The 20,667-nt window shown below is 51.1% G+C and overlaps 1 protein-coding gene across 4 annotated transcripts; it reads right to left on the bottom strand.

Moving 5' to 3' along the window:
• Positions 1-994: 994 nt before the first annotated feature.
• On the bottom strand, positions 995-9,897 carry MOB3C (MOB kinase activator 3C). Of its 4 annotated transcripts, none has more exons than XM_047727839.1 (4): positions 9,479-9,897; positions 5,927-6,395; positions 3,650-3,852; positions 995-2,908 (listed from the first exon to the last, which is right to left on the bottom strand). In XM_047727839.1, the coding sequence occupies exons 2-4, from the start codon at positions 6,342-6,344 to the stop codon at positions 2,879-2,881; spliced, it is 651 nt and encodes a 216-aa protein (XP_047583795.1). In that variant the 5' UTR covers positions 6,345-6,395; positions 9,479-9,897; the 3' UTR covers positions 995-2,878. The 4 variants fall into 4 exon arrangements, with proteins under 4 accessions (XP_047583795.1, XP_047583792.1, XP_047583794.1 ...); XM_047727836.1 differs by having other exon boundaries at positions 9,590-9,896; XM_047727838.1 differs by having other exon boundaries at positions 9,698-9,895.
• Between the last annotated feature and the right edge of the window lie 10,770 nt (positions 9,898-20,667).

Raw genomic sequence — 20,667 nt, 5'->3', positions numbered from 1 at the left:
CCACAGACTGTGAGTAATGAAGGAGCTCAGAGGTCAATCAGTCCCTCACTTCCACACCTGGTCATGAAACAGACTGGGACTGGACTCTACTTCCCGGGAGAGCCACTGCACAAAGCCAGCCTATTTCCCTCATAGGGAGAGGAAAGAGCTCTAGGTGGCCCATTGCTGACTCTTGTCTGGGCAGCTGGTGGGTGAGGGACAGTGGAATCACAGCAAGACCTGTGCTAAGGGGCTCAGATGTCTCCTGAGGAATAAGCTCAGAAGTCAGCCCATGTCTTACCACCCTCACTTTGAGCTCTAACCAGCACCCAACAAACAACCTTTTCTTGAGAAAGGCTTCCCTTGCTGTGATTAGGGTTAGGACTATATTTCTGCTCTGTCCCTTGACCCATTTGCTCCAATAAACCACACAGACTAAGGACTCAGTGTGAGAACAGCCATGCTAGGGAACCTGAGCTGAAACAAGGAAAGACTCCAAGAGACTGAATTCCACGAAGCAAGGGCCAGCCCTCCCTACTCCTAAACGAGGCCAGAAATTCTGGGTCCAGAATTCCCAGAGCCCTGGGAAAACATTTATATCTCCACCCTGGAGAGCTAGGCCAGACATGACCACACCAGCCAGCCCTCCCCATGGCCTGGGATGTCAGGACAAAACACCCTCCCTTCTCAGAGTTGGGGAGTTGGGGGAAATTGGAAGGGGAGGTGAACCATGAGAGACTATGGACTCTGAAAAACAATCTGAGGGTTTTGAAGGGGTGGGGGGTGGGAGGTTGGGAGAACCAGGTGGTGGGTATTAGAGAGGGCACGGATTGCATGGAGCACTGGGTGTGGTGCAAAAAACAAGGAATACTGTTATGCTGGAAATAAAAAAAAAATTTAAAAACAAACAAACAAACAAAAACCCTCCCTTCTCCATTCTGGCCCAGTTCCCTTCTCAGCCTGCCCAGGAGCCATGTGGCATCCAGACCACACAGCTTCCCACCAGGGCCGCTTTAGTTTGCCTCCTTTATTTTACCAAAAATAACAATAATAAACTCTTCCCTCTGTTTCACAAAAATAGATTTCCCGTCTGCCCACCCCCTCTGCAGTCAGCACTGGCCACAGCCTGGAACCCATCTTCCAATCCACAGTCCTTCCCAAGGGAATCTCTGATCCCTGGACCCCACCCTACCCCAGAGCCTCTGGTGAAGTTGCTGGGTCGGTGTTTGCCTCTGGAACTTCTCCAGAGGCAGCAGTGTGGGGTCAGCTGGCCGGCCCAGGAGCCCCATCTGCTTCCTCAGAGATCAGGCAGCTGCTGGGCCACGGAGAGGGGTTAATTTTGGAGGCTTGGCTCAGGATACAGCCCCAGCAGACCCAACGGGCAGTGGGGCACTCTGACATCACTAGAAATCCTTGCTCAAAGCAGGAACAGTTGTGCTCTAGAGAGGGCTGTCAAACTCTCTTTCCACATGCAGTTCATTTCCCTATGTAGCAATCTGCAAGCCCTGGGGTGGGAGTCAGGACCTGGGGTTTCTACTCCAGCTCCACAAAAGCCTCACAGGGAGGTCTTGGATAGTTTCTCTCTCCCTTCCTCCTGGTTTCAGCTTCCTCCTATGTAAAGAGATGATTCTGTGAGATTGGATGATCCCCAGGCCCTTTCTGGCTCTCCATGCTGGCCTCCCAGTGTAGTAGAGTCTGGTGGGTCTGGGCACGGCGGTATGGAGTAATGGAGTGTCAAATGAACATCCCATGTTCTCTGTGGAAAGCTGTCCAACCAGCTGGAATGTCTCAGGGATGGCTCGGGCAGGAGGCAGGTCCTTGCAGGATAGGGGGCTTTCCAAGCCTGGAGGAGTCCATTCGCTAGCAATACATCTTCCCTGTCCAAGGATGGGATACAAGTCTCTAGGGTTTCTGAATTCAAGTTCCTCTAGCTCCTTGGGCTAGGGGATTATCTTGCACTGGGCTTCAGATCCCAAGAGCCAAGTCTACAGATTCTGGGAGCTAGACTGGAGTGTATGGTTCCCAATTTAAGGACCAGAGGACCTATGTAGGCATAAGGGATCATCCCCAGCCCTCTGGAGGCTGTCTATAATCAGGCTTTCCTGGAGGTAAAGGGATGACTAAAATGTCAGTTCCTGGGCATCTCTGGCTAAGCAGATCAGAACCTGTGTCTGTGGTGGGCCAAGGGTTTAGGTACTCAGGGCAGAACTCCTTTCTTACATCCCCACGGCTCCCCAGAACTCATGCTTATGGAAGCTGGTAGCCTGAAGGTTCAAATAAAGAGCTACATCTACAGTCATATTTTGTGCATTCACACACATGGTCAGACCACTGACCTGCCATCACTTGCATAGTGGTCACTGTCTGGTGGTCCTAACCCCTCCTTCCCTCCATTCTTCTACTTACCTCACATTTATGGAAGGTCTAGTATGTGCCAGGGAAGGTCTAAGGCAGCTGGCTCTTACAGACACATCCCACAGTGAAAATCACACGCTCTCACAAACTCACACAGAGTCATCTGCGCTTACTCACACACAGTGTGCCTACGCTCTTGTACCTTTCTCACTATTGCTCAGCCACACCCACATGCCCCACACTGGCATGGGAACCGCCAAGGAAGGGTCAAGTACTGGGGCAGAAACCCAGCCCATCCCACCCTTAGACTTCATCTGGAGGTGCAGCTCCTTCTGTCCTTTTCCTTCTGCCCCTCCTTCTCCATTCATAAGCAGTCAGGGAGCATATGGGCAGACTCCTGAGAACCACAAGTCCAGCGGCTTGGTGTGTGCAGAGGGGTCCCAGGGACTTCAGGTTCCTCTGCCACCAGATTCCTGAGGATCCTCTCCCCAGCTACTCTGTGTTCTGATGATCCACAGGACAGGCAACAACTCCAGGCTTGGGCTCAGTGACAGATCCGCTCTGTCATCTCCCTCTGCAGAGACAGAAGGTAGGTAGGGCTCAGTCAGAGTTCTGTCTCCCAGGCAGCCCCTTCCCAAACCATGAGGCCTGGCTGTTCTGCCTGAATCCAGCCCTTCCTGCCCTCCCCCACCCCAACCCCAGGATGCAGATCTGAGTCTATAAACAGAGACTAAAATGAATTCTCTATTAAAGTACAGAATCGGGGCACCTGGGTGGCTAAGTGGGTTAAAGCCTCTGTCTTTGGCTCAGGTCATGATCCCAGGGTCCTGGCATCAAGCCCCACATCGGGTTCTCTGCTCAGTGGGGAGCCTGCTTCCCCCTCTCTCTCTGCCTGCCTCTCTGCCTACTTGTGATCTCTCTCTCTGTCAAATAAATAAATAAAATCTTTAAAAAAAAAAAAAAAGTATAGGGGCTCCTGGGTGGCTCAGTGGGTTAAAGCCTCTGCCTTTGGCTCGGGTCATGATCCCAGGGTCCTGGGATCAAGCGCCACATCGGGCTCTCTGCTCAGCAGGGAGCCTGCTTCCCACTCTCTCTGTGCCTGCCTCTCTGCCTACTTGTGATCTCTGTCTGTCAAATAAATAAATAAATCTTTTAAAAAAAATAAATAAAGTATAGAATCCATGGTTCCATGAATTGCCTTCCCCTAACTTATCCACGTGGGTATTGGGTTTTCTGAAAGTAGGTAGCCTTTGGATCTGAAAACTTGGTGGCTAGCCCTGGGAGGGAGGGGAAGGCAGCAGGGGCCTGGCCTCACCAGCGGCTCCAGCTCCCTCTGGTCCACCAGGCTGAACTCGCGGATGAAGTAGTAGAAGTGCTTGTAGCAGGTGTTGACATGTGCTTCGGCCCCCATGCTGAGGATGCTGTCGAAGTGGTGGATGTAGACATGGACAAAGACCCGGAAGAGGCGGGTCAGGATCTTGGTGCAGACCTGCTGGAAGTTCTTGGGGAAGGGAACTCCTAGGAGGTGGGAACAGGCAGAAGTGGGGCGATCAGCATCTTAGGGATGAACCGCTGCCCAACCCTGCCCTTCCTGCAACAGGCACCCTTCACCCAGGATGGCCAGTACCCTGCAGGGGATGGAGAGATCAGGGTCCCCTTTCTCCCTGCTTCCCCTCTAAAAGCATAGATCCCACTGTGCCTTTCCCCTTTGAACTAAGAATCATCTCCCAATTTTCCCATCACCCGGGGCCAGACCCTGCAATCATACGGGGGTCACTGACCAACCTTTCTTCGACTACAATGGAAGTTATACCCAGATTCCCCACAGAAATATGTGTGTCCATAGGTGCTGCCCAGTGATATCCTGGATATAATTCCAAGGGGAGTTTATCAACATCTCTGGTCCATTTTTAAAAGCACAGGTCTTTGGGATTAAGTTCTAACTTCACAGCATGGTGCCTGCTCAAAGCCTTTTATGATCTGACCCCAACCTCCTTCGCCAGCCCCACCCCAACTCCTTCCTCTTCATACCATTCATGCAGCAGTTCCCAAATTCCCCATCTTGAGAATTACAAAATCCTCAAGAATTAGTTCAGATACCTCTCATCGCTTTAACTATTCAATAACACAAAGAACCTTCCATCTTTGATCTGGGCCCTGTGCTGGGTCCTCTGCATCTTTTGCCTCCTATGATATGGGTAAGGAAACCCTTCTAGACATGATGGTGATCTAGGCATGATTGTGACCCCACTGGTCCAAGGCCATACTAGGAATTAGTACAGACTGGAGGCAGGATTACTTGCAGAGATAAACACCACAGCCCGTGCCCCGCCTGGGAGAAGTTCCAGCATCTGTGAAAAAGGCACCATTTCTGCACAGTCCCCTGCACTCAAGGTAGAGATCTTGGTGACTATGCCTTTTTCTCTGCTATGGCAGAGCCATCCGCAGGGTTAAGGCACGGACACCTGGGGTGTCCTAGGCCTGAGCGTTAAGGCTAGAAAGGAATAAGAGCCCAGACACGGGCCCACACTGGTTCACCCTGCTTCACACAGGGCCTCACAGCTCTCAGGTGGGGTGGAGCCCTGCTTCCTTGTGAGCCCTTGCAAGCCCAGTCCAGGATCCTCAGACTTGTCCTGACCACCTAGACTTGGGGGCCCGGACCCCAAGAGATCCGAGGTGCAGTTCTGAATCACCGACTCAGTGCACTGTCCCTCTGTTGGTCTCGGTTCCTCCTGTGTGAAAGGCGGATGCCCACTGTCAGGCCTGATAGTGCAGGAAATGGCAGGCCCCAGATGGGGAGGGGATGTAAGCACTGAACTGTGACTCAGTACCCAGCCTCCCTCAGTATTCAGACTTTTCCCCTCTGGGCTTGCCCACCCTGCCCCACCCATCTCTGAGTCCTGTAGCCTTAACACGGAGGAATAGGGGGCCAGGTGGGGGTGACGATGCTGTGATGGATACGGTGTCATGCCTGCTCAGCTCCTGGGCCAACACCTGCTTTTGCTGCCCTGGGATGGGGAAGCCAGGCTGGTGTGACATCACTTATCCCCTCTCGCCACCCTCACCAGGCTGCCCAGCTGAGATAAGAAAAGGCCCCATGGCTTGGGCCTAACAAGGGAAAATTCTGCCCTCAGACTCCTCTGAGATAGAGATCTAATCGGGCCCTCCCAATCCCCACCCCCTTCTCTTTCCTGGAGGGAAGAGTCAGAACTAACAGTAGGTTGCAAGTCAGTCAGCCCAGGCAGGGTGATGGGCTAGGAGCACCTAGATGCATCTCTTCAAGAAGGTTCCAAGAATCACAGTGGTCTTGGCCAGGGTGGCTCTTGGAGGGACATTTAAGCTTCAGATAAGAAGAGTCCCAAGCTTTGAGTCAGGCAGTCCCAGCTCAAGATGCCCCATCTTGAGCAGACACTGAACCTCCCTGAGGATCAGCTGCCTCTTCTACAAAACAGGGATGAAAATCATAACTGCCCCTCAACCCCAACCCCTTACAGAACTGCTATGGCAAACTAAATGCCTCATCTATAGAATGGGCTCTGGGGGCTCCCTACCTCCCCAGCCGGGCCTGACTCGCCTGCCGGGGGATACTCACCGACACGAGTGGGGAAGACGTCCTCGTCATTGATGAGGCCCTCAATCCAGTCCATGAGCAAGGCCATGTAGCGTGGCGCTGAGAGCTTGGCGGGCCGCCGGTACTGGCGCTCATCCTGCCAGCGGTACTCATAGCGGGGCCCGCCGGCCATGACCGGGCAGCTGCTTTCGCTGCAGCGCTCGGCCATGGTGCCGTAGATGAGGTTGATGCGGTTGAAGAAGTCCACCACGTGCACAGCGATCCAGTCGTCGATGTTCTCCCCTGGTGGCAGCCTCACCACATTGCGCAGGTCCAGCCCTGACTTGAGTGATGCCTGCGCCTTCTTATATAGCTCAAAGCGCTGTGTGCCAGGCTCGAAGCGCTTCCGAGGCCGGAATGTCTTGTCCTTGGCGAACACCTGCTTCAGGCACAGTGCCATGGCTGGGCTGGGCGGCTGGCCAGGTGTCCAGGGGTGGGACCTGTGGATAGCCTGCCAGGGCCAAGGGCACAGAGGGAGCATGGTGGTCAGGTCCTCACGGAAAAACTTTGACTCCCTGACACATCATTTCTTTCATACCCTCAGCTTTGGGCCTGTCTCTACAGCCTTTGCCTGGAGTCTAAACCCTCCCCATCCCCAGGGCCAGGGCTCCTGCCCTGACTCCAGGCTACCCTTGCTCCCCCTGCCAAGTGGCCTCAGCTCTCCTGGCTCATGTTGTTTCCTCTCCCCTCTCGCTGTATCTCACAGAGGTCTGGGCCTGGGATCCAAACAGGTGCTCATCTGACTTCTTGTTGCCCACTGGAGAGGTGTGGGGAGGCTTCCTGCAGGCCACCAGGAGGTGGGAGCCTGGATGAAATGACCCCGGGGCTGCCCCATGGCAGCGTGGGAGAGCCTGGCTGCATTGTGCTGGGGGTCGGGGTAGGGGCAAGGCCCCGCCTTCAGCTTCCTCTGGGATATCCCGTAGTCCATCCGGCCACCGGGGATTCCCAGGGAGCAGGAGGGACTTTTCTACCAAAAATGTACTTTCCTTTTATTACCCTGAAAGAGGAAAGGGCCCTCATAGGGCCAGCTGGGTGACCTTTGAGTGTGGCTACAGGCCCTGGAAGAGAGGGGGAGGTGGCAGGTCCAGATGGGGGCCACTTCCTCTCACAGTGGCTAGAGATCCTTCCCCACGAAGCCAGCCTCCTCCAACCCCAAACCAGAATAAGCCAGTGCTCTCTCCCCCTGCTCTGGACAGTACATGTTCTGTGAGTACTGACGACGCACCTGACATGGGGAGGTAGGAGAATGCAGTCAGATCTACCTAGCTGGACCTTTCTAGAATTCAGACAAATTGTTTTGCCTCTCAGATGGAGGGATCCCAGACTCAGAACAGACTTTGGAACAGCAGTCAGAGCCTCAGGCTTGGAGGCAGGAGTCCTGGATTCTAGTCTCAGCTCTACCATGGCTGGGTGACCACCAGAGCGAGCACGAGTCTGACCCATACAATGTCCTGGGTCAGGCAGGTAGAGGCCAGTTTTCTGGGACTCATGTGGTAGTCATCTCACCTCCCCTGTGGGTGTGTGAGCCCTTGGGAAAGGTGGACCCAGGTACCCGCTGAGGCCAGAATTTAGCCGCAGACAGAGGGCTAAGGCTGAGTTGTAGGATAAGTACTGAGCTGTGACTCCCGGCTGACCTCTGACCTGGCCCTGACCCTGGCCAATCTGAGTCCTGACTCTAGCCCTAAACTGAGGCTGATACAGCCACAAACAAAGCTTTGCCTTAACCTCAGAGCTGACATAGAAGCACTTAACCTTCTCACATCTCTTATAATGCTGGGGCAGGATGGAGGGGAAGGAACGAGGTGACAGTTGGAAGGAGGTGTCATGTCAGACAACAAGTCAGGCTAGTGGAGAAGTCTGGAACAAGGAATCTTCCTTGTATCCATAACAGGCAGGCCAGGATGGGGATGGTCAAGTAAATGACAGGTGTTTGGAGAGCAGGGGCAGGTCTCCTGGCAGGATCTTGTCCTCTTGAAAAGATCCCTCAAATATGTGGAACGTCATCTCTTCCATTCCTTGATCCTTGACTTCTACCCAGAAAAGTCCCCAGTGTGGATGCTGAGCTTCCTGACCCCAAAGGAGATTTCCACACTTCATATACCACCTGTATTCCAAACTCTGCTTGGGGCGGGTGCTTCCAAAACCACTCCTACTGTGGTTCTGTGGGGTTCCTGGTTCTCCTCCTTTGCACAGCCCCCTTTAGGGACAGTTACCAACAATCATCACCTCACCCTATCTTTCCTGCCCACTTCCCTCCTCCAAGAGCCCCCTCTCCACCAGCACAGTGCTGTTGCTTGTTGCGTGATCCCTGAACCTATCCCCACCCTCCTGCCACTGTGTGTTTTGTCACACTGGTCTCTTTGTCTGACTATACATGGTCAGGTTGAATGTTATCTCCTCCCACAACCCCCTCTACCAAACCCAGATATCTTTCACCTGGGGGGCAGGGGAGGCTGCTCTTTGGCCACTGTTGTCCCTCCCCTCCACCCAGCCTCCAGCCTAGGTCAGGGCCTGGCATATAGTTGATGCTCAGGGTTTAAGTAAAGCTTAGAATCCAGAACTGCAGAGTTGCAAGAGCCCTGAGAAATCAACTAACTAACCCACTTCTTGCAGAGATGGGGAAACTGAGGCCCTCTTTCTGAGGAGCCACCATTCACAAAGCAAGTTACTGGCGGGGGGTTCTCCAACGGCACAACTGGGAACTGGGATAAGGTGGGGCTCAGCCCATCACAATGAGTAAAGGACCATTTTCTTGTGCTGGCTGGTCACTGGTCTGGTGGAGGTAAGGGGAAAAGAGGGAAGTGACTGGAAAGGGGAAGCATGTTCCCACCAATTAGACCAACCTAATTCCTGTTCCCTCACATGCTGAACCTCCCCCAACCCCCCACAGCACCCTGAGTGTCCTGACCAGTGAGCTAGACTCCCACCATCTGGCTACAAAATTTCAAGACCTGGGTCTTTTCCCTGGGTCTTTCCCCAAGCTTCAGGAAGGGGAGGGGGTAATCTCTACAAGCAACTTGCCACTAGTTTCTTCGCTTTCCACTCCCATGCCCTTATTTGGGTTTCCTTCCCGCAAAAAAACTCTGTTCCCTCCCTAAACTAGGGCCCTTTCTGCTTCTTAGCCCCGCCCCTTTCCTAACTCTGGGTGTCCTTATACTCCTAAAGTGCCCAGGGATGGCTCACTCCCTGGGTGGGCATCTGGGTTTCCCAAATGAAGACCAGAGTAGCCCTGCCTGTTTCTGACATTTAGCCCCCCACCCCCCCCCGCCAGGGCCACACCTGCCGCTCCCCAGGCCTGGCCCAGAATCTTGGCAGAGGTCTGGCCCCAGTTTGAACCAAGAATGCAGCTTCTGCCTACGCGACGTGAGTGTGCGCGTGCGCCCTGAGGGCAGAGATCCAAGAGAAAAGTAGAGACGGGACTCTGTCCAGCGGCGCTCGGTCCTCCGCGTTCACCCCTAGGCCGCCCCCGGACCCCCTGACCCCCACTCGCCCAGCTGCCGGGACAGACCGGTGGTAGGACCCAGAGGCGCAGACCTGACGTTTCCGCTCCCGAAGACACGCCCCCCTCCAAACTACGCCACCCCCAACCCGGACTTTCGGAGCTCGGAGCCTCGGACCCCGGACCGAGCGCCGCGGCCAGCCTGCCTTGGGGCGGAGGTCGCCTCCGGACGGGGCCACGCCGGGACAGCCGCAGAAATGAAAGTGGCAGCGAAGCTGGGCCGTGCGCCGGCGGGGGCGCGGGCGCTCACTCACTGGGACCGCCTCGGTCCTCCTCTGGCCGCAGGGTCACATCCCCGGCGCGCCGGGTCGCCTTCTCCTGTCCTCCGGCTGGGCCGGTTCTCTCTCTTGTCCGCCCGTCTCCTGCCCGCCGGGCCGGGCCGCGGTCGCCCTCCGCCCCCGCGGCGTCGCCGGCTCCGCCCCCGCCCTCCAGGGCCAGGCAGCGCCTCGGCCTCCAGGCGGGGAAGGGGCGGGGAAAGGGGACCCCCTCCCAGTTCACAGACGCACTCCCGCCTTTCCGGAAAGTCCGAAGCGTGCTCCCAGCTTCCCTCTGGGCAAAGGACTGACTGAGCAGCCGGCCCTGGCAGTATTTCCTCGGACTTTGCCACAGAGGCAGCCTCAGCTTCCTCGACTGTAAAATGGGAACAGACCCAGCCCCTGTGTGAAGCAGAAGCAAAGGGGCTGCTAAGTAATGGTGGTTTCCTTGTCCTCCTAGGATAATCTGTGGCCCATTTGTCCCTGAGCTCAATCAGGTATCAGGGCTGCCCTCTCCACTCCCATACCCTCAGATCCTGGCCTAGTGCCTGGCACATAGCAGGCCCTTGATGCCCATTTGCTGAGTACATGAAGGCTTTGGGAAACACAAGCTGAGCCCCTCACCCAGCACTGAAGGGACGGGCCCTGAAGAGTGCTCAGGTGACAGACTTTCACCTGACCAGGGCTGGGGTCTTCGCTCAGGCTGGGCAGATTCTCCTCACCAAAGTCACCCCATTTCCCCTGACGAGACCTTTGTTCTAGGTCTGCCCAGTTTGGAATATCTTATTTACCACCTTTCTTCTCAAATCCAAACCTTTAAGACCTAATCTGCTCTCTTTTCAGTTTAGGTTCCTCCCCTGGGGGCAGACAGACATCCCAAACCAGTACTCAAGTCAGGGTAGCCGCTAGGCCCAGAGATCAGTTGGCTGATTCTGTCCTGGGATGGGAGGGAAGGTTAGAGGCCTTCTAGGGTGGGAGGACCAAGGCAGAGAGACAGGCTACAGAAGTCACTCTGGAGGGGTGCAGAAGGTGAGCAGGTGTAGGGTGGGGGGGAGGGTAGACATTTACTATTGTACTGATGTCCCCACTGGGCTCTTCTTGTGTTTGGATCTTCTGTTTGCTTGATGGCATGAGAACAGACTGAATCCCTAGGAATCTCAGCTCATAGAACTGAAGATTCATTCTTTTGTTAAGCACCTAGTTTTTTGCCCCAGTCTAAAGTCCAATTTTCTCTCTCTTTTTTTTTCCCGATGTCTGAGTCTTCACTCTGCCCCAAATCCCCTAGAAGTGAATAATTACATGCTCTCGTGTATGCAGAAGGAATTCTAATCTAGTCCTTCATCTGTTTGCTATCCTAATCAATACCCTTTCTGTGACCTGAAAGAGGAGCAGGTGATGAAGCTGACCCTGTTGCTGACCTCAGGTGCCGACAAGTCAGTGGTAGGGACAACACACAGAGAGAGATAACACAAGGTCAGAGCTCAGTCATCACAAAACCGGCACAGAACCGTGTTCTCATCTCGGTGAGAGGATGGTTAGGGACTGCTGGCGAGCACTTTGTGTGCGTGGGGTTAGCCACAGGAAGCACATGGAACACTCAAATTGGGCCCTTTGGGGAGAGTTTAAAGAAAGCACTATTTAGAGGTGGAGTCGGGGTGCAGGGAAACCGCAGGGTTGGCATATCACTGAAGGGCTAGCAAGAGCAGTCCTTAGCTATCTACCCCAGGCCGAAGCTGTCATCCCTAGTGAAGGGGTGCTGGGAGGGAGTGAAGGTGGGAGGTATGAGCAGGGGGCTACTGACTGGAGCTGCGGCCTGTTTCACCGGCATACCCAGCTCAGAGCAATCCTGGTGCAAAAGACGGGTGGTAAATCCGATGGAAGCCCTGGACCAGGGACTGTCTATGCAGCCCATAGAGGTGGGCATTTGGGGGCCTAAAGCTGGAGGGAGCTGGAGGGAGGAGGGTGTGGAGTGTACAGAGTGTAGCTGGAAAGGCAACGGAAGATAAATGCTTGGCACATGGGCCCAGAGACAGTGACTTCACAAAGGAAACAGAAACTGCTTATGCTTTCCTTATCATTCAGTTCTAAATATTTTGAAATTTCATTGTCATTTCCTCTTAAACTCATGGATGATTTGGAAGTATGGTTTTAGTTTCTCAGTCTATGGGAGGTTTATATTTTTCTTGTTGGCTTCTAATTATATTGCATTGTGGTTGGAGATCACGGTCTGTAAGATTCTTTGGAATGTGATGTGACTCCCTCTGTGGCTTTGTACATGGTTATTTGCTGTGCCTCTGAGCCGGGTTTTATAGGATGGGTAGGAGTTTGCCTGGTGAAGAGTGAAAAGCACAGACTCTTAGGTTGTGGGAAAAAGAAAATGATCCATTCTGAAGGCACTTCAGAAGTTCCCAGCTCATCTGCAGAGCTCCCTGGTGTCTGCCTTAATACAAGCTGACAGGCTGGCAGGTGGGATGGGAGGCAGATGGAAGAGTTGGGAGAAGCCAGAGATGACCTCAGATCTCTCAAACATCTGTACCCTCTTCCTCTGGCTCTCAGTCTGGGCTAGAGAGACTGTGTTCTTCCAGGAGGCTCTGCAGGCACTAAGACCCAGACCCTGGAGGACGAGGTCCTGGCTATACCACATATTAGCTGTGTGACCTTAGGTTACTCCTGCCCTCTCTGATGGCATGCTGGAACCCTACAGGACAGGCACTGGTCCCTGTCACTGTGTCCTGAGTGTAAGTGGCTCAAATAAGGCCCTGTCTCTGAAGAGTGGTGGGAGCCATCCAGGACCAAGGTGAGGACATTCTCTCTTCTATTGCACAGCCTGAGCCTGCGGCTCATCTAACTCCGGGTGGCAGCTGGGTTGTGGCTAGACCTAGGCACCTGCCCTGCTGTGTGTCTGGGAAAGTCTCTGCCCCTCTCTCTGTCTGGGAAAACCTACTTTCCCCATTTGTACCACAAAGTATCTTCCAGCCACACCATTCCAAATGCCTTTTCAGGACCAACTTCCTGCTCTTAGTCCCATAGGCCTGTACCCAGTAAGTCTGCCTATATGGAGTGACCTCTCCCTGGGGACTCCCCCACCCTCCTGTGCCAGGAAAGCCCCCTCATTTGCACACTCCTCCCAGAATGAACTACTGTTTACATCCCCCTCCCCCACCCCACCAGGCATCTGGCAGCTTCTATAGCCTGATGGCGCCCATCTTGCCTCACTCTCCCAAGAACAAGCTTCTATTTTGGCTTCTGCCCCTCCCTGCTCAGAAGGCAAGATCTCTCATCCTGAGTCTTTCATCCTGGCACAGTGAGGAAAAAGTGAGGGATATGTCAAGGCAGTAAGAGGAATTGAGCTGACTTCCTTTAGCTTGAGGAAGACAAGGTTCAAGGGAATGTGACAGGGGAAGACAAGGCTGAAAAGGATTTAGGTTAAAATTCTGTGTGACTCTGGACAATATATTTCTTCTCTCCGAGTCTATTTATTTCTCCTTCTGTAAAATAGAAACAACAATAATGCACGCTCCACAGAAGAGCTGTGAGGGTCGGAGGTGATAGGCCTGGTAAACTGCAGAAAACTATCGCCAGTCTTTTGGCGGGGGTGTGCTGCCTTCAAACATCCAGCAGGCTCATACACAGAAGAGGGACTGCACTAGTCCCTGTGGTCCTGGGAGGCAGGGGGCAGAGATCCAGGCAACGGGAGAACAACTGAGCTGTCCAGCCACACAGCCTGCTTGTGCTCCAGTGTGCTCCTCCCTCCAGGCTCCCCAACCACCCTTGGAGCAGGAGTCAAAGTGTGTGCAGAAAGGCCTTAGGGCAATGTCACCACTTTCTGCCCTGACCCCCAACAGGGCTCTGGTAGACACTGCCTCCTCCCCAAGTGCACACCCTCCAACCACTGGGGTTGGTTTCCAGTTAGTTAGCGGAGGTGAAAGTAAAGGGGGGGCGTTGTTCACCAGTGTCCCAGGCTCAGCCTTCCATAGAGCCCACCCCACAGCCTGCGCAGGAAGTTCTCTCCATCCCTAGTTGTGGAGAGCAGATCAGTGGTTGCTAGAGTTAGGGTTGGGGAGGAGAGTGTGACTATAAAGACAGGGTACAGGGGCTTTCTCTGGGTCACAAGTCTGTGTCCTGATTATGGGTCCATAAACCTATACATGTTGTAAAGTTTCATAGAAATATATACAAAAAAAAAAAAGAAAAAGAAAAAGAAAAAGGAGGGGATATAAAAACTGGTGAAATCCACATAAAGTCTGTAGTTTTGTTTTTTTTTTTTAAGATTTTATTTATTTTAGTGCTCGCTTCGGCAGCACATATACTAAGATTTTATTTATTTTATTTGAGAGGGGGATGGGAGGTGCAGAGGGAGAGAATATCAAGCAAACTGCACGCTGAGCATGGAGCCAGACAAGGGCTGGAGCTCAGGATCCTAAGATCAAGACCTGAGGCAAAACCAAGAGTCGGCTGCTCATCTATAGTTTTAATAACATTATACTAATGTCAGTTTCCTGGTTGTGACCCTTAGTGTGATTATGTACGATGTTGTCACTTGGGGAACCTGAGGGATGGGTACATGAGAACACTATCATTTTTGCAACTCCTATGTGGTCCAAAATTGTTAAAAAAATTTTTTTTTTTTAAAAAAGTGACCAAAATTCTTATCAGTTGCAAGGTATGGATCTTCTCTGGATCGTGATATGAACAAATATATAAAACTATAAAACTATAAAAAATGTTATGAAACAGTTGAGGAAATTTGGATGACTGTACTTTTGATAATATTAAGGAATTGTTGTTACTTACTTTAGGATTTTTTTTAAGTACTTGTCTTTTAGAAATATAAACAGAAGTATGTATGGATGAAACAATATGACGTCCAGGATTTGGAGGGAAAGTGGGTGAGGGTATATATGAAACCAGATTGTTATGTGTTGAAAAATTTTTATGCTGAGTCACAGGGACTTGGGATTTATCACACTGTTGGCACTATTTCTGTATACATTTTAATACTTCAATAATAAGTTGAAACTTATTAACAATAAGAAGTAAGCTTGATAATAATATGTATTACTTAAATAATAAATATCTTAAATAATAAGTATTTACTGGGGCGCCTGGGTGGCTCAGTGGGTTAAGCCGCTGCCTTCAGCTCCGGTCATGATCTCAGGGTCCTGGGATCGAGTCCTGCATCAGGCTCTCTGCTCGGCCCGGAGCCTGCTTCCCTCTCTCTCTCTGCCTGCCTCTCTGTCTACTTGTGATCTCTCTCTGTCAAATAAATAAATAAAATCTTAAAAAAAATAAGTATTTACTTATTAACAATAATAAGAAAGTTGTTAACAGTAAGTTTAAAAGAGGTTTCTAGGCATCTCTCACAGCGATTTTGTTTCATGATCTCTGGAATGGGTTCCGGAATCTGCTACTTAGCAAGCTCCCCAGTGATGTTCATTCAGAAGACTGAGGTTTGAGAACATCTGCTAGAGACTGAATGCTTATATCCCTCCCCTGCAAATTCATATGTTGAAACCTAATCCCCAGTATGATGGTATTTGGAGGTGGGGCCTTTGGGAGGTCACGAGGCCATGAGGATGGAGCACTCAGGAATGAGATTAGTGACCTTACCAAAGAGACTCTACAGAATACCCTTGCCTCTTCTACCATGTGCGGATACAGCAAAAAAAATGGCCATCTGTGAGCTAGGAAGCAGGTCCTCACCAGACACTGAAACTGTGTACGTCTTGACTTTGACTGCCCAGCCTCCAGAACTGTGAAAGATACATGTCTGTCGCCACGCAGTCTATGGCATTCTGTTACAGCAGCCCAAACAGAGTAAGACCACCTCTTCCTGTTCCCTGTATCACCTCTGGCGGGGGTAGGGGGGTAAAGCTGGAGGGCCTCTCAGAGGGTAGGGTGATGTCTTCTAGTAATAATGGTAGTAAGTAAGTATAGCTTCAACATCTTGTGGAGACAGTGTGTGGAGTGAAAACAGTATGCCTATCTGGTTCATTTGTTCATTTACTCCTTCATTTATTTACGGAAGGGTCACTAGATGGCAGGCACTGTACGTGGCCCTCACGCAGACCTTGTCCTTGCTTTGTGGGTGATGATAAAAGCCTCAGTCTTCTAAGGATTTTCCACTAGGCCCAGGTATCCCACTTCACAGCTCATAAAACTGAGGCTGCACTGGGGCATCTGGCTGGCTCAGTAGAGCATGTGACTCTTGATCTCAGGGTGGTGAGTTCAAGCCCTACTCTAGGTATAGAGCTTACTTTGAAACAAAACAAAACAAAAAACCTGAGGCTACAGAAGATCATTACATGCAGTAGGTCATAAAAGGGTTGGCTCTTAAAGGGGAAGGGTCCAGTGACTATCATCACTTCATTTAACTTCCTCAGAATAAATGGGGAAAATGAGGCACGGGGAATGAAAGGGATGGACCCAAAGATAAATAAGGACAATAAAAGCCTTTTATATACCTGTGCTTGAGATGCATTTTCTTATTCCTTCTTCTCATTGACCCTGGGAGGGAGGGAGGTTTTTCTCTCTAGAGCTGTTAAATTGTCCTTCCCTCTACAGGGAGGGACGGAGGCATGGACAAGAGAAAAAGAAGTTATACCAAGGAGGAAAGAAGGCACTGGACATGTTAGGATGACACGCCGCACTCTTGCCTTATAGTTCTCTCTGGGAGAACCCCGATGTCCCCATCTTGGCTTCATTTCCCAGGAGGAGGGAACACTGCAGTCCCTCCCAGCCAGAAAGCCAAGTGGTCAGGCAGTGGGTGGGGGCCGCCTCTGTACAGCTTGAGTTCCGCAGCCAGCACGGCTTGTGACTTCCCGAAGTTGTCCTCCAGCTCAGCGGGGTGGGGTGTGAGTTGGGGCGGTGTTGTGTTTAGGGCTTTTCAAGAAGCAACTGGAGGAGTGCAGCTTTGCCCAAGGCAAAGGGAAATCAGGGTGTGCTCTTCTCTTCCAGGGGAGTCTCCTTCCATGACACCAGCTGCCTGGAACCAATCCTCCTCATGGGGGAGCCCTTGGCACAGAAAGTTCTTAGTGCTCTGCAGATCCGCTCCCTGGTGAGGCCCATGAGACGTCTTCCCCTTTGGACAGGAAACCCTGAAAAAGTGGGCTGTTACTTATTTTACCTCCTCCCCTGGGTCCCTGTAGCAACAACTGACAGTTGTAAGGTACGTTTTGGTTTACAAAGTGCTCTCACCACTCTGGTCACTTTTGAGTCCTGTAACAACCCCGGGTGGCTAGGACTGGCTCCAAAAGGTGAACTCAAACGGAAGCCTCTGAATTCCAGTCATGGGTCCACCCCATCTCCCCCTCCCTCCCCCCAACCCCCACCCCACGCTGAGCACTTAGCAGATGCACAGTTTAACAGCTATCTCATATGGCCCACCCGCTAAGTCAGGGAAAGGAGAACCAATCAGCTTGAAAGGGGGCTACACACTTTTCTAAAAATGGTCTCCTGGGAAAGTAGATGATAACAGACACCTGTACCTGGATCCATGTCAAAGCAGTTAACAGCATTAAGTTCACCCATCATCCTCAGTAACCTTGACACCACCTTAGAGTTCTCGCTCATTCTTTTGATACCCTTGCAAAATCTGCTAGTACAGGTCATATTCCATACATTCTACAGATGGCATCTAAGAAAGAAAGTTGTCAGGGTGAGCTGCAGGTAGAAAAGGAGAAAGACACAAGAAGGAATCCAAGCACAGAGAGAAGGGGTTCAGGAACAGAAAGCTATCTGAGGGTCACTTGGTTTCTAGAGTGGAGGGTCTCTGCCTCTGGGAAGAAGGTACATGGTAGACCGCCACTGAGATACCCAGCTTCCCTGACCTTGACAGCAATTCCCTCTCCACAGGGGCGATCAGAGGACCCAGAGCAGGCTGCTGGCCTGAGATAAACTGAAAAGGGCGAGAAAGTTCCAGTCAATCAATCCCAGCTCCAATGGGGTGTGAGTCTCTCAGCCAAGCTCCACAGCTGAGTTCCCATCCATCCCCCATGCCTGCCCAGCTTCCATACATCATCCGCCTCTGCTCCCTCACCACAGGCAAGAGCAAATGTGCACAGGATGGATGGAGAGCTTTGGCCTGCCCAGGCAACATACAATTCTCTGCGCAGCTACAGGGGCTGGGCACAGATAATCCAGCATTTGGCTCCAGGCGTCATAAACTGGGGAATTCTTAGCTCTTACAATCAGACAGGGAAGCCGTGTGGACTCCGAGAGTCTGGGAAGGCCTCTGCTTTTCTCTGTTATCCTTCAAAGTCCTTACCTGGGACATGCTAGAAAGAAATACAGAAATACTGCATAAAGGCAGATAATAAACATGCTAGGGACATGCTAGGAAGAAATACAGAAATACTGCATAAAGGCAGACAATAAACAAACCCTTGTTTCTCAGATATTTTACAGGTGGGCTGCCTAGAACCAAAGTGGAGAGAAAATTTGCAACAAGGAGAGAGAAGGAATGTTGCTACCAACACACTGTGTGACATTGGGAAAATCATTTCGCCTGGTCTGGGGACTTCTTCAGGGAAAAAATTACTAAGTTATTGCAGGAGTTCCCAAATCAGACCAAGCCTCAGAATTACCTGGAGATTTTTTTTTTTTTTTTTTTTTTTTAATGAATCTTTTCCCAGGCCTCACCCCAGACCAGAAGAATCCATATTTTCATGGTGAGGCCTAAGGCCTAAGAATCAACATCTTTGGCAAGTTCTTCAGGTGTTTTTTGATGCTCAACCAGGTGGGAAAATTACGGGCTCTGGTCTCTTTAACCTTTAAACTGTTACACCTAATGCTAAGAAAACAAAGGTCTGTAATCTGGAGGAACCTGGTCTCGGGAAAGCCATCCACCATTGGGACACCTGGGTGGCTCAGTCAGTTAAGTGTCTGCCTTCGGTTCAGGTCATGATCCCAGAGTCCTGGGATGGGGTATACCTTGGCCCAAAACTCCAAGAGTCACCTGGTTCCTGACCCTGTTCTAAATATGGGCACTGGGTCCACCCAGCTGGTGATCAGAAGAAATAAATAGTGCTCATTCTAACCTGTGTGCTCTGGACTGGGCTTAACCCAGCCTTCCCCTCCTTGCTCCCACCTGCCAGTTTGTGAATCCAGTCTTGAGATCTCCAAATTCCTCCTGCCATGCTCTCTGGCATGATAACTGTTGCTCAAGCCTCTTCATATCTGTGGAAGAGAATTTCTAGAAATGACAACATAGTGCAGGAAGAATGGTACAAAAGAAACTTGTATTTAGAAGTAGGTACATGTTCTAGAAGTAGATCTGTGTTCCAAAAGCAGATCCTACCTCTTCACTATAGGAGATGTGTGCTTTGAAAATATGAAGTATTTAATCTAGCAGCTACTATGTTGCACTTTTATAATGTGTGAAGTATAGTGCTAAATGCTATATATATGCCATATGATTTAATCCGTTCTTTTGAGATAGGACTTTTTTTTTTTTTTTTTTTTAATTTACAGATGAGAACACAAAGGCTCAGAGAGACTGGGTAACTTATCCAAAGGCAGATCTGGGATTCTAATTTATACCTTACTCTTTAGGTCTCTGATGCTGTCTTCTCAATGTCCTCATTTGTAAAATGGGAGTAATATTACCCTGATAGTATTGTTGAAAAAGATCAAATGGAAGAAACTTAAGTAGTGGAAGCAAACATCTCAAGAGTCTCCTGGGAGTCGTGTACCAAGCGAGGCTCAGCAAAACCCCTCTCTGCTCCCTCTCTTTCCCTGAAAAATACAAGATCTGTCAGCTACTTCCCACCATGCCAGAGGGAGGTCAACATGGGAGAATAAATGTGGGTTGAAGAAATATGAATGCAAGACAGGAATTCATGCCACGCAGTAAATGTAGGAATAATAACAACAAGAGCAAAAGTGATATGGGGATCACAGTGGACCAAAAGCAAAAAATGACCCAGTGGTGATATTGCAAACCAAAGCAAGGATTTTATTGGGGCGGGGGAGGTTAAGTGAAACACTTGAGGGTACACCTGATCACTGCCATTGCAGAGGTAGAAGACCAAGCAAAAGTGAGTACCACACGTTAAGAGGGACACAGGTGCTGGGCAAAAGAGTCAAGATTCAAGTCAAGATGTTTTGGGAACACTGGCCTGCAACCAGCCAGATGAGAAATAGGGATATGTATAGAAGCCTTGAAGTCAAGAGTTGCAGATGGGAAAAGCCATGTTTGACAGCAGATCATGGGGAGACAGTGGAGGATGGAAGTGGGGATAAAAGTGAGAAAAGGACAAGGTGGAGGGGTCAGAAAGGTGACCTTGGTGAGTGGCAGCAATGTGGGGAGATGACTGCCAGATAGGCCGTGGCAACTCCCAAAGGACTGCCACCCTAAATCCACACTCTGTTACCCTACAAGATCACCTTAGGCTCAGCTCCAGGCCCCAGTGTGAGGCAGACACTGGTGGGTTCGACTTTGCATAAGCAGGGGCGGGGATTTTGACTCATATAAGGAAAGACAGAAGGTGGTTTAATCTGCTGCAAAGACTTCAAGGCAACTTGAGAGCTGTTGCTATACGTCAGCAGGACAGGCTGTGAGGTAGAAAAGTGAACAGACTTTTCTGGGGGCCTCCAGCTATGGTGGGCAGAACAAAGCCAGTGAGATAAGGAGTGAGGGGTGGCTAGGTCTCAGTGCAGGGTACAGAAGAACTTGTCATCACTCAGAGCTATCTCAGCAGGGCTCAGACCAGCTAGCAGGTGGACAGCTCCTAGGCCCTGGAAGTTTCCAAATAGTTGCCTGGTGGCTAGGGGATATTGTAGAGAGGGCTGCTGTCATGGTGGGAGGTTTAACTAGACCACGGTTTTTCAGTCTTTCTTGGAGAAATTGTTTTTTCGAATGACAGCTTAGGGGAAGCCCAGCAAATAAAACACTGCTTCTTTGGTTGAGTTAGGGGTAATAAGGACCAGGCTTCCGGAAGCCCCATCTCTAAGGAACTGTTGGCATTCCC

This window comes from Lutra lutra, chromosome 4, assembly GCF_902655055.1.
Source record: "Lutra lutra chromosome 4, mLutLut1.2, whole genome shotgun sequence".
NCBI classification, from domain to species: Eukaryota; Metazoa; Chordata; class Mammalia; order Carnivora; family Mustelidae; genus Lutra; species Lutra lutra.
Note: the sequence above shows the minus strand (reverse complement) of the source record. Positions and strands in the feature narration are given on the sequence as shown.

Coding starts and splice junctions, on each gene's coding strand:
- MOB3C (XM_047727839.1), bottom strand. CDS start 6,344: ATGGCACTGTGCCTGAAGCAGGTGTTCGCCAAGGACAAGACATTCCGG. Junction 3,853..5,926: donor CGTCTTCCCCACTCGTGTCG/GTGAGTATCCCC, acceptor CCCACCTCCTAG/GAGTTCCCTTCCCCAAGAAC. Junction 2,909..3,649: donor AGAGGGAGCTGGAGCCGCTG/GTGAGGCCAGGC, acceptor CTGTCTCTGCAG/AGGGAGATGACAGAGCGGAT.